A 13853-nucleotide genomic window follows, 5' to 3' on the forward strand; every position below is an offset into this window, starting at 1 on the left:
AACACATTGTTAACAGTTCTGTAAAACATAATCTATATTGACTCCAGTGTTCTGTGTCCTGCAGTCTAGGAGCTTATTGATCCATGAAATCAATGAGACAAGGCAGCATCAGATCACCAAGCTGCTGAGGACACTGTTGCATTATTAACAAGGGACATGCACAGCAAGCCCTCAGAGTGATGCTTAATCAGAGGAATTTACATCCATGAAACATCTACTTCAAGCAGCTGGTTATTTAAATGACCTCAAAATATGTCCAAACCTCTTTGTGAACAAGCAGCTCACAAGTGAAGCCTCAAATGCTTTGCTCAAGGGCACCATGAGTGAGTCTGCAGTGAGGAAGGGAAGTTATTAATTATTCATTCTTTTTTATATTCTATTTTTTATCTTTATGTTTTCCCTCATTGGGACTTTAATTATTGTGTGATTAAAGAACTAAAACGCACATTAGAATAAGCTCACCAGTACAAAGAACCTTATTAATAGCTTCTATTTTCCTCTTTCTTGTGTCATATGTTCCTTAATATAACCACTGTCTCAGCTGAATGATTTTAAATGAAGCCTAATTATGAAATAAGCTTTTACATTTGGAACAAACAGGTCCCATACAAATGATATTAATGAGCAGCTATTTTTCTGCACACAAAGAAGAAAGAAATTACTTTATCCAGAGAGATGTCAGACACTAATTTCTGCTTTTACACATGCACTGTTTTTAAACAGCTTGGCTTTATGTCGACTGATTTGTGTCCATGCACATGAAATTATGGTTTACAAGGTTGTATGTAAATCTGCTAGTTCTTATATAGCACTTTTCTACTCTCGCTGAGCACTCAAAGCACTTCATACAACACATTTGGATTTTTCCATTCACACAAGCACTGTTTTCTACTTCAAAGTGCTTTCTGTCTGACATTCACACATGTTCAAATGCAGACGATTCAGTATCTTGTCCAGGGATATTTTAGCATGCAGACTGGAGAAGCCAGGAATCGAACCACCATCCTACCTCATGAGCCACAGCCACCCTGGAATGTGACATGTGGTTTCACTGCTCACACCAGAGACCAGTTTGATCTGAAGTGAACCAACAAGTTTGACACTTTCTTTGGTATTACTTTCACATTCAGCTAGTGTTTTTGTTTGGCTTTAAATCAAATAATCACTCACCTCCTGCGTAAACAGGAGGTGAGTGATTATGTGTCCTTCCTGTTCCTGTGTGAGATTATGTGTCCTGTGTGAGAGTCTTCCTCCACTTTTTATGCTGTGCTATAAAATGGGCTTTTTGCCAGACTTACCTGATTCTTCTTCCCTGGCCCTCAGATTCTTCTCCCAGTCTGCATCTCTGTGTTCTTTGGCTCTTCTGACCCTGAATCCACCATCCCCAACTTGCTTATTTAGAATTTGTTGTAACTTTTGTGTCACATCCTGCATTTGTGTGTTCTAGTAATGTATTTTTAACAACTTACTTAGGTTTAGTTAGGGTTGAAACTTTTTTTATTCTCCAGCTTTTTGTTTTCCAGGGTGAAGCATCACCTCAGAAAAACATCAGTGGCACAAACACAAAACCATGATAACTTAACGGGGGGGGGGGGGGGGGGGGGGACAATTCTTGCCCATGACCATAAATTAATAGATTATTTCACACCATGCCATGAGACTGGACTGGCCAATCAAAAAAAAAAAAAAAATCATGAAACTACATTTATTAATCAGAAGAACAACGAGCCTGTAACATAGAGAGGTCTGAGTCACGTGTACCTGACAGAACTGGTTCTGTTTAAACATGTAGAAGCAGTAGCAGTTTGCAACATGAGTAGTTAATGTCACCTGGATAAAAGAGCAAAATAAAACAATTGGTCTAAATTTAGTCTAAATTTAGATTAGATTAGATTAGACTTTATTAATCCGTTTAGGGGATTTAAGTTCCAGTAGCAGCTTACATTATAGGCACACAAACACAGCAGAAATCATAACAAACAAACATATGACTAAAGAAATAAATAGTAAACATGCAAGAAAAACAACAAGATAGATATAAAATGTCTAGCAGATGGGGTATTGCACCTTGATATTCCTGTGTTGTGGTCTACCTCAGGCTGCTTTATTGTGTGTTAGCACAATGAACTGCTGTGTTGGAGTTCATTAAGCCAAACACTATGGAGCTAAAGTTGTCCTGGTTTGCTTCACATTATATCTCTGTATTAGAGATTTCTGGACTTAACGTTCACAGATTACATGCAATAAGATGCTCAGCAAAATAAATATGTGGACTATGAAGAAAGACCATTTCAAAGTGTCAATAGTTCCCATTAATTTTCAACTAATTTGAAAGCAAGAGGCTGACAGCTGGGATAGACTCCAGCCCCCTCACGACTCCAAACTGGATAAGCAGAAGGAAATGGATGAATAGAACTACCAACCCAATCTGCTCACTATTACCACTTGCTGCAATATGATCATGACACGGTTTCCTGCACTGCACTGATGAGTGATCTGTTCCTTGGAAGGATAAATAAAAAGAAAATCCTCCAGGATTGTTCATGTGGAAATGACTGGAAAAGTCAGCTTTGAGCTACATGTGAAGAAAACAGTGTTCAACTGTGAGTCACAGAGGTGTCTAATAAAAAGAACCCAGGACGGAAAATGACAATAAAACTTGTTTATGGATGAGTTATTACAGACCACACACCCACATAAGTCCTAAACTGTTATAAAGTCATATAGTTGACAACCCCGGATCCTTGCTTAATTTAAATGTTTCCAGGTGAATAAAAGACCTTTCATAGACATATGAGAAGTGTTTTGTTAGAGGCGCTTATGACCTCTGGGTCACTGTGTCAAAGGTTAAGAGCTTGTTTTGGTTTGCAGGGGTGCCTGAACTCCTTTAGCTGATGGCAGGAAGTCCCATTTAATCATTTGCTGCCTTTACAGCATCTATGTAACACAAGTTACATTTGCTTTAAACGGCAACAACGTCACAATAAAAAATATTGTTGCTAATAAAATTAACTCATTGATCTTCAGTAATCCAACCCCCAGGTGTCCAAGAAATTCCTATAATTAAATTTACCCTGGGAGCTGAAACTATTATTAATTCCTTCATCAAAGTAGAAAAATGAAGTCATGCAAAAAGAACAAAATTCCAACTTGACATTGAATATTTGCAGGATTACGCTTCAGCAGGTGGTGGTGGAACAATACAATGAAAAGCGTTTAAGAAAACTGTTTATTCTTTTGGTTAGTTTGTTACCTGCTCAACATCAGTCAAGGATTTATTATTCTTTGATTTTCTAATCTGACACAGCGACCATCAGACAACTATACTGTGCAGTTTAAACCATGTTAAAAAAATATGGTAGGAGGGTTTATTTCACTTTTGTTGTGCTTAAAATTGATTATATTTTTGCTGACACTCCATTCATAAGAATCCACACTGAAAATAACTAAATGCTGTCTCCAGTGTTGAATAACGCAGATGCTTTGTATATATTGTATTTTTTATTTTAATTCTCATTTTTTAATGAATAAAAATTGAATGCAAATCTAGCATTTAGAAACTGAGCACAGTTATTCTTCTATATTGTTTTTGGCGTATTTAAGTCAACTTTATTTGTTTCTTTCTTTACTTACTTATTTAATTGTCAGTTAGTTAGTTAGTTAGTTAGTTAGTTAGTTAGCGTCTTGGTCCAATATACATGTAAATAAGCATGATGTATCTTGGTATAAATGAATTTGGGGAAATGTCTTCAGTTTTGTTTCTTTTTTTCAGTTTACACTGTCATCTTGATATTACTACTGGACTCAATCAAATCTTATTGCGATAGTATTACTGATACAAATTAACCAATATAACCAGACACTGCTGTTGATGGTGTGAAACTGGTTTTTACCTGATGCTATTGACCTGTTTCCTTCCATCTTGTTGACAATAGCTCTCCTTGTATCTTTGTATTTTTATCTTCCCTTTAAAGAGCTCTGTTGGCTTTTAGACTTATGATCAACTCACTGATGAGTAATCTCAAAACTCAGGAATGTGGATATATCTGTGGAATGTGCATTGATCTTCCACATGTTGTTGTATAACAGTGATTACAACCACATATCTCCTCATTATGTCATACTCTCAGCCACACCGTGTGACTCAATCGACAGGTCTAAAACAAGTGACAACCTCCAGGGCTGAAATATTAGGCAGACACAGAAGCTGCAAAATCTGCTATTCCTCTGGAGTCCTCTGGGTGTGTTGTTGGCGGAAACCAAAATGCTGACAAGGAAGCTTCAAAATCACACTCCAGAACCAGTTTTCTTTGGTAAACTGCTCAGCTTTCAGCAGAAAAAAAATACTGGCACAAAAATATTTGCCTCTTGTAGTTAGTTTCCCCGTTAACAACTGCACATTACAACTCTGAGGGCAATTAATGTTAGTATTTAGTGTATTTTTCTTCTCATTTTTTTCCCTTTTTTGTTTATTGTTAAAGCATTTCTCTCATGAACATGTCTGTATATACCAACCAAGTAGTGACAATATGTGAGTGTGACAGAAACTGTTTTAGGTCCTGCACATGTTGTGAAGCATTTCCTGGTCCAAAGGGGATTGAATAATGTGGACAACAATTCAGTGTTCACCATGCTGTTCTGATGAAAATGCTTGATGGAAATCTCCATTGCTTTTGCCTTTCTTCTCCATCCATCAGAGCAGAAATGATACTTGTGTTTCCCCTTCCTCTCTGGCTTCAGCTGCTCCTGCAGTCTGCATGGCAACCAGACTGAAGCTCAATAACATTTACAAGCAACACCTTCCTAAATCCTTCACATGTCCCCTTGCTTTCTTATAATGTTGCCAAGGGCTGCCAATTATAATTTTTTTTTTAATTACACAATGCGAAAGTTTTTTTTAAGCATAAATCTACCTTTATTATGACAGTAGCTTCCACTAGCAGAAACTTTTAAACAGAAATATCATTCATGCTGATCTGGGGAACAGCGAATTCAGTTTGAGTTACTGGAAATACAAAGCTTGATGCTTGCTCCAGCTCAGTTTCTGCAAATGCTTTTGTTTTTGTTCTCCGAACAACCTGCATGCAGCCAAAGTCTGCCTGAAGGTAAACATATTGTACCATATCTATAGATTTGTGTATATGCTAATATCCGTTCATAGAGATTAGCATCTTGTCAACCTAACATTATGGAATACTGCCAGGTTCTTTGTCCTATAGTTAGATGATGTAACTTATCAAAGTAATTAAAGCATAAATTATTAAAGCAATGCCACTATTTGAAATTACATCTTCATGTCAGAACAGATATTTATTCTTTTTTTACTTACATTTGATGCATATTTAATGTTTTGAATGGCCTCATAAAAATTCTTTTATAAGTTCTCTTTTTTTTGCTTTGACTCTAAATGACTTTCCTCTTTTAAATGTATTTAAGATTTAATTCTCTATTATGAGTAACATTTAAGACCCTTTCCATTTTTGTGAGAATATTTTAATGTTTTTCAGTGAAGTCTCTATAAACTCCTTCACTATGGGATACAGAGGAGCTCCCATGCGACATCTTTACATTCAAGCCTGGAAGAAAAAGATTGTTACATTTATTTGTTTTAATGATTCACAAGTAATTTTTAATAACAAATTTGGAGAATCATTGATATTTTAAATTTTATTTCATAGAACTGTACATCACACGTGCCTCCTCTTGCCTCCTACTGAAGGCCGGTTTGTTTGTTCGAGGGTTTAATATTTAACTCAGTCACACATGTTTTTTTTCTCCTAACCAGCTGACTACCCTCCCTTTCAGATCACATAAACAGGTCCAATAACTGAGGACTACACTGACACAACTAATAGGTGTCATCAACCGTGTGAAGAGACTCATCAGAAGCCTGATCCATCAATGTTTCTGTCAGTTTGTATGAGCCGTTAAAGGTTGTTGTCTTCTGGATTCACCCTCTGCAGTTTTCTTTACTTGGAACTGAACAGAGATGGGACCCCATACAGGAGGTAAGAGCATCTCAGTTTGCTTTCCAAATAGAATAGAATGCCTTTATTGTCATTATACAGAATGTACAATGAGACTGGAGGATTGGAAATCCTGAAAATGTGAGAAATAACACCTCAGCCACGCACCAGAAGTGTAACAGTAACATCACAAGAAAATAGAAGAAAAAAAAGTTGTAAGAAAGTCAAAGATCAGAGCTTTGTCTTTAAGTTGTTTGTTTGTTTGTTTGTTTTTTTCAGTTCCAGCGTTATCTGTATTTTCTCTGTAACAGTATCTTCTTAGTTTCTTCCAGGAGAGTTTTGGTTTCTCATCAGTGGCTCCCAGATAGTACTCTTGCATATGTGAACAGATCAGGCCACTGAGGCAGCATGATTTTAGAGTTAATACAGAGCAGCTTCTGTGGTTAGTTCTTATTATAAGTAATCAATTACCTGCAACATTATTAATAGTTGATCTGTGCAAGATGTTCCCTGCCAGTCACTCTGAGACAACTGGGATAGACTCTAGCCTGGACATTTTTCCCAAACAGCAATTTCAGCCTCTGTTTCAAAACCCTTCATGCCATCACTGTAGAGCAGGTGTAAATAAAAGAATGTGTAAGCAGAAAGAAGCTTACAGTAATGTGATTGTAGGCAAGTGGACGAGCAAAGCACAGACAAAAATACTTCAGACAGCTGAATGTTAACCTTTACTTTACATTACATCAAAACAAAAATGGTGTAATTGTCTGCGAATTTTATTTGATCCCTAGTTGCCAAAAGTGCTGGTATGGACACGGTTATTGACTCACAACACCAACTTTCATTACACGAGGAAGAAGACAGTAAATTATTATCCTACAGAGGAAGTACTATGATGTGACAAAGCCTGTGATCTGCTTCACATGTAAATAAACTAACTTTATTGTTTTACTGTTATGTTATCATCCAGGTTCATGAAGTCATCTTCACTGAATCACCCATTTTATGAATCACCCATTCATAAAATGATACAAATAACAGAGACAAGTGTGTGTGTGTGTGTGTGTGTGTGTGTGTGTGTGTGTGTGTGTGTGTGTGTGTGTGTGTGTGTGTGTGTGTGTGTGTGTGTGTGTGTGTGTGTGTGTGTGAAAAAGGGACACTAAGGTTTGGTGGTAGCGTGACAACACATGACCACGGAGAGCAGCTCACCAGTCTTCTGTCTATTTACAGATATCCATTTTATCACAAATCTGATATTCACAATGCTTTTGCTTTAGCACATTTATTTTCTGTAGTCACTCTTGGGGAGTTTGATCTTTTGAATCAGCTGCAACACTTGCAGCATTCCTGTAGTGCTGGTAGTGGTTTGGTCTCATCCCTCACCATCACTTGAGAGTTCAAGTTCACATTTTTAGAGAGAAATGTTCTTTGTGCATTTTGAAATAGTGATCAATGACTGAAAGGGTCAGGGACTCAGTCATCCCTCATCTTAGAGCAAAAGGAACAGGGCCATCCTCTCTACCCAACTCAGCCAACACCACGAACTCTGTTAGCCTTTCTTATCTCTGCTATTTAAAGAAGCGTTGGCTCTTATCAAAGCATGTTTGAACTGAATTGTTGGAAGCTAAATTAACAAAGTTAAACACAGAACTGGGTCAGCTTTAATCCTTATTATTGAAAATGTGGAAGTCTCCACCTCATCACTTTAAGGTCAACATTTACCCTCGGTCCTGGGTCAGTGTTTCTTTTTTTTTTTTTTTTTTTTTACTGCTAGGTAGTGCTGAGGAGTGAGGGGAGAGGTACAACACTGTAAATGCATGGCAAAAAACACAGTCTCTTACTGCTAGAATATATATATATATATATATATATATATATATATATATATATATATATATATATATATATATATATATATATATATATATATATATATATATATATATATATATATATATATATATATATATATACTGGGGTATATTTATATACTGGCAAATAAGTCAAATGTTTGTGCTCAAATCCAAAATATTTTTTACAGTTCTAATCAACAGTGTAATAAGATTTGCAAGAAGTAATAAAATTATAACAATATCTCTGTCTCCATCAGTCACTCCATCTAAGGACGTGAAAGCTGTCGCATGTGGACGTGGTGGAGGTCGGGGAGAAGCCCGAATGAGAAGTTGCAGTGATGGAAACATATACACCAGGAGACCTGTTGGTGTCCGCAGCACCTCCTCTTCCTCCTCTTTGGTGCTCTCCAACCCCAAATCTGGTAACAAAAAGCCCACTGCCTGTGACGAGAGAAAGAACTGATTTCAGATGTTTTTTGTTTTGTTTTACTAGTTTTTTTTTTTTTTTTCAGTTTTTCTACCATGTCTCATCAAAAGAGAAAGAGATGTGAATGGTCAGAATCAAGGATGCAGCCAAAAATAGCTTGCATACAGTGCAAAATGTCTGTAATGAGCATTTTCTCTGGTCGCTTCATTTATTTCCACTGTTTGAAAAACAGCTGTGTTCTTACATTTATTTGTATGTTTTTCTTGTTTGTGTTTTTCCTTTTGTTTCAGTCCTCAAGAGACCAGTGAGCACAGAGGAGCTCCAAGAACCAGGAGGACCCTACATCAAGAAAACCTTTACAGTAAATTAACAGCTTTACATATTATGTGCTGGAAAGACTTTTCCATTAAGCTTTGGAGGATATTTTGCATTGATAATTTGTGTAATAACTTTTTTCACAATACAAGAAGAAAATATAAATCATTCAGATCTGGTTTAATGCAACCTAAAAGCAATTCTACAACTTCGTACATTTGAGGATGTTTCTTTTTGACAAAACAATATTCTATTATTTTACTGTGCACATATTTCAAAAATAACAGTTTTGGGTTTTACATTATAGTTTAGTTTTATTTCATTTTAACTTTTTCTCTCTCTAATTCAGATTAGTTTTAATTAGTTTTCAGAGTTTTTATTAGTGTTCATGTTTTGTCTAATGCTTAGGTTCAGATACATTTTCATTACTATTAGTTTTTTCATACTTTATCATGTGCAAGATTCAAAGTGCAGGAGTAATTATTGTGTAATAAGAATGCAACAAAAGATACCATCCATCCGTCCATCCATCATCCATCCATCCATCCATCCATCCATCCATCCATCCATCCACTTTCAACAAACGATACCATTTAAAAAATTTTTATTCAACAACCAACTCTTATCATGATAACAGCATTATGTGCTAAATGTGTGTATTACGAAGGAGACACATGAATATCATGAGACCTTAACAGGGAAAAAAATGCTCCAAAACTCAATAAACGTTACAATTAACTCCCAATAAACGTCAGTGTCACCTCGCTGCTGGTTCTCTGTCAGAGCTGCTCAGATAGTTTGCTTGGTTAGATACTCAGTAACTTCTGCGTTGGTGCAGGGATAGGTACACAACCTACATAAGTGACCAACATTGTTGCTGCATTTATGCTTGTGTGAGCCTCATCATGTGTGTTAATTACCCTGTGGTCATGTACCAAAATATGTTGGGACTTTTTCCCCTCCTTGGTGCTCATTTTTTTATTCTTTTTTTTTTTTTTTTGGGCTGCAAACATAATTGTCCCTCTATTTTTTTTCATTCCCTCATGTCCATTCCAATAGTTTCAGCAGTCTCCTTACATAAATTTGCTGACATTTATGAGTCCTTAAATTGATGATTTGATTATTGTTTCTTATTGTTATTCTCTCAATGATAAATTCAAAAACTGCAGCAAAAAGAAGCTGGAAATACACGAGAGGACTCGGCAGTGCTGAACAGGCCAATCACAATCGCTGTGGACTGCATAGACCAAAGGCGTAATTACATTTCTCGAGAGGTGCACTTTAGGTTACGTTGTAGGTTACTGCATAGATTCAGAGGGATTTCAGTAGCCACCTTGTGTGCGCTTCTCAGGTGGACTTTGAGGCTCCTGGGTTTTTCTGCTTGAGAAGTGTTCCGCACATTTTGCCATCATCCACAACAAGACACTCGCTTTTATCTATCTCGCCATTGTACTCAAAGAAATCCCATGTGGGAGGCCGCTTTCTCCCAACTTTTTCTGTTGCCATTATTTTGCAGACTGGCACGGTGAGCACAAACGCAAACACACGCGGTGAGCTGCGGTATGGCGCTTCCAGCTAAAACAGCTATAGTGGAAAAACATGATTTCATATTAATCCACAAGGCTTTAAAAAAATTGGCAAACATGAAAACGAAGGTCATTTTATCATTTCAGTACATTTTAGTTAGTTCTGTAAACACACAAAACAGTTTTAGTTAGTTTTTTTCCTTTTATTTACAGTTTTTATTTATTTCAGTTACTGAAAATGCTTTTATCAATTTCAGTTTTCGTTATTTTGTTTGTTTTTGTTAACAATAATAAACTTGGTTCATGCTATAGAAACTGTAACAGATGTCAGGAAAGAGAAGATTCATAGGCTTCATGAATAAACACTAAATGAGAAAGATGATCCTTTTTCTCATTTTCTGTGTAATGCACTTTTTTCCATAAGACATCCACTCCATATAAATATGTAATTATCTCTGTGCCCATAGATTGTTGGTGATGCAGTGGGCTGGGGGTTTGTGGTCAGAGGAAACAAGCCATGTCATATCCAGGCGGTGGAGCCTCAGGGTCCAGCTGCTCTTGCAGGGATGAAGGTAAATAATATAAGAACATACAAAAGAAATTATATATATATATACAGTACCAGTCAAAAGCTACTCTCCCTGAGTGTGTCTAAACTTTTGACTGGTACAGGTCATGAAATACATTTGTCTTTAACTCCATCTCTTCTTACTTACAGGTGCGTCAGTTTGTGGTTTCAGTCAACGGCCTCAACGTTCTCGATCTGGACTACCGGACAGTCAGCTATCTGATCCTAACAGGACCCAGAACTGTGGTGATGGAAGTTATGGAGGAGACTGAGAAGTGAGAGAGGAATCTGAAGATGCAAAAATAAAACAGGAGAACACTTTGTAAGCGGTTCATTGGAAAATCATTTTAAATTGTTGTTGAACTGATGGTGGACATTAGTATTCAGATGTGGCTCAAAGTTTTACTTTTTGCCAAATCTGAGAAGATTCATTGGTATAATTTGTACAATCAGTTAAACTAGTAAAACATTTTTTTTCTTTTTTAATTGAAACAAATGTAGCGTTACCAAAAACATGTTCATACATCCATTCTGGACAATTTACGGAAAGTCAGGAGAGGAAATGTTCCACAGTTATTCCTCGTGTTTAGCACACGTGGCTGGAAATAGTTCAGTTCAGACAGTTTTCACTATTGAAAATAATAATGATGTTGCTTGAATGCAGTGTGTAGGAAGCAGCACACATGATGCCATCTTGCTAGTGGTAAATGTAGTATTAGCTGTACTATTTACACATCAGCACAATCCAGCATTACACAGACTTTGTACTAGGGAGTGAACAAGTTACTAGCAAGAATGCACTGGCTCTGCATTCTTACCTAGAAAGTCTAACAGAATACAAAGTTACAGCATATGTGAAAACAGCTCATGAGTGAGAAAGGCTGAGTAATTATTATTAGCAATTATTATATTTTCTTTCTCTGGAGCTATTAAGCCCTTTTATTGTGTAGCTCACTGCCGTTTCTTTGAAGCAGGATTTTTAAATAAACATATTTTGTCACAATGAGTTCTACAACCTCCTAAATTCTCAATGGACAGGAGAAAAATGTTCATGTATTTATATCAAAATGCTGAAAGTGTTTGTTTTCAGGTGTTTTGAGACACACGGTTGTTGCTGACACAACACACCAACAACTGTTTTCTTCTTACTGTGACAGTTTGGACTTTTAATGCCACGTGGCACCTCACTGCCTCATCCACACACAAACACATTACTTACATCCATCACAGGAGTGTTTACACACACCTGAACCCCCCCCCCCCCCCCCCCCCCCCCCCCTCCCCCCTCCCCACACACACACACAGAAAAAAAGCATGCCTGGAAACTCACGCCCTTCCTGCTCTTTACCCCCTGAATGTGTTTACCTTTCCATCTGCTCACGTCTGATTCCCAGAACAGAAGTGAGGAGTATGAAGAAGACGTGTGAGATGGATCAACTTGAACGTAGTGAGTGCTTAGTTGTGAAGTCTCGTTTCAGTGTCTCTTATTTTATCTTTTTTTATACCAGTTTTTATAATGTGCTTTTGCGTGAGAGAGTTTGTGGGATATTTCGCTATTAATATGTATAGTCTCTCAGCAGGCAACATTTTGCTCTCTGCAGGAGGATTCTGGAGACTCACGGGCCTCTTGCATCATTAATGCTGGTTTTCAAAAAGGCAACTGCCTGTTAGAAGAATTACTGTTGGATAGTGTTTTAAAATACCAGCAATGATTTTACTGAGAAGCTGAATTTTAAAAATGTGTTTTACTTTACTTAAAGTGCGATACACATTTTCCAGCAGAGAGATAACAATCAATATTTAAAGTACAATTTAAATTACTATTTTGTATGTATTACCCTTTGCTTAATTTTTAAAAAATTTCCTTTGAGGTAAAATAAGATGGTTTATCTCTTTTATTTCTGTATGTTTGTATTTCTGCCTGCATTTCAGTTGCTGCTGTATGTAAAGCTTCATTTTTATATGTTGGATGCAAATGAAACATTAAAAAAAATGATCATTTGTTGCATGGCTTAAAGTAATTAAAAGGTTACTAGTAAGTGTGTCAAATGAAAGCTAATATGTTGATTTTAACATCATATTGTTGTGTAACACATATTTAAAAATAAATTACAACTAATTAGTTGTAAAAATAATAATAAAAATCACACAAATCAAACAGAGTGCCTTGGTATGATTCTCAATAAACACTTAAATAACAATAGTTGTGCTATACTGGGCCTTGATTTAGCCCCTCAGTTCATCCACCCTTTAAGCCGACTATAACCTGATTGAGTGCTGCTCACTAACAGAAGGTCTGAAGAGGGGAGGTCTGATCACATTAGGGATGTCCCCATCACTGACATAATACAGAGCCAAGAGTATTAAAATTTGATGCCTGAGCATTTAGTTCACAGGGATTACTTGTACATGCACTGACTTCATTATTGTCACAGTAGATGTATGACAGAAAGAATAGAAAAATAGGTTAAATTTAAATTCATCGACACAGGAGGTCTTGTGTAAGGTGACCCTAACTGTACTCTGAACTTTGTGGAGCATTCTGGTGTTTTTATTTCTTGATCTTTAATGCAAAATCACAGACTTGGCTTTTGTGTGTTTATGAACTGCTGCTTATTTTGTTCTCCTTGACCCCTCCTTTCTTCATTAAACTTTGGCTTTTAAACTGCTATTTTATAGTGCCGTGAAAAGTAATTACCCCCATCCTGATTTCTTAGTTGTGTATTTGTCACACTTACAGATCATCCAACAAATTTTAATATTAGACAAAGACAATCCAAGTAAATACAACATGCCGTTTTAAATGGTGATTTCATTTATTACCTGACTGTTCCTCTGTGAAACAGTAACTGTCTTTTGTAACTTTTTGGAAAAGAAATTACAATCATTACAGATATTCTTATCCTCCCACTGATCAGTGGTTATTGGCCATCACACAGAGCCATTCTGTTTTAGGTCTGCATGTCCCTCCTGTGCTTGCACTTTCTTTGTCAGCTCTGCTTTCTCGTGCCATTAAAAAACACGCAGGGTTAATGCTGCCTAACAATTAACACCTAATCTCTAGAATTTCTGGGAAAGAAAAAAACAGCCAGTACATTAAAAAAAAATGGCCTTAATTGTCTCAAAGTTCAAGAATGTGCACTGCTATACCAAGAAGAAGAGAAAATAGAGTAGACCAAAAGGTGCAAAGTTTACTGC

General features: G+C 36.6%; 1 protein-coding gene across 2 annotated transcripts; it reads left to right on the forward strand.

The window, feature by feature from the left end:
* Positions 1-5819: 5819 nt before the first annotated feature.
* LOC115788608 (DEP domain-containing mTOR-interacting protein-like) lies at positions 5820-12574 on the forward strand. Of its 2 annotated transcripts, XR_004020604.1 has the most exons (7): positions 5820-6008; positions 8077-8241; positions 8537-8607; positions 10555-10659; positions 10806-10977; positions 12050-12102; positions 12257-12573. XR_004020604.1 is itself a non-coding variant. In XM_030741713.1 (6 exons), exons 1-5 carry the CDS (start codon positions 5990-5992, stop codon positions 10932-10934), a joined length of 489 nt encoding a protein of 162 aa, XP_030597573.1. In that variant the 5' UTR covers positions 5820-5989; the 3' UTR covers positions 10935-10977; positions 12050-12574. The 2 variants fall into 2 exon arrangements, 1 of the variants encoding a protein (XP_030597573.1); XM_030741713.1 differs by having other exon boundaries at positions 12050-12574.
* Positions 12575-13853: the final 1279 nt, after the last annotated feature.

This window comes from Archocentrus centrarchus, chromosome 11 (genome assembly GCF_007364275.1).
Source record: "Archocentrus centrarchus isolate MPI-CPG fArcCen1 chromosome 11, fArcCen1, whole genome shotgun sequence".
In the NCBI taxonomy this organism is placed as follows: domain Eukaryota; kingdom Metazoa; phylum Chordata; class Actinopteri; order Cichliformes; family Cichlidae; genus Archocentrus; species Archocentrus centrarchus.

Coding starts and splice junctions, on each gene's coding strand:
- LOC115788608 (XM_030741713.1), top strand. Junction 8,242..8,536: donor GCTCTCCAACCCCAAATCTG/GTAACAAAAAGC, acceptor CTTTTGTTTCAG/TCCTCAAGAGACCAGTGAGC. Junction 10,660..10,805: donor CTGCTCTTGCAGGGATGAAG/GTAAATAATATA, acceptor TCTTACTTACAG/GTGCGTCAGTTTGTGGTTTC.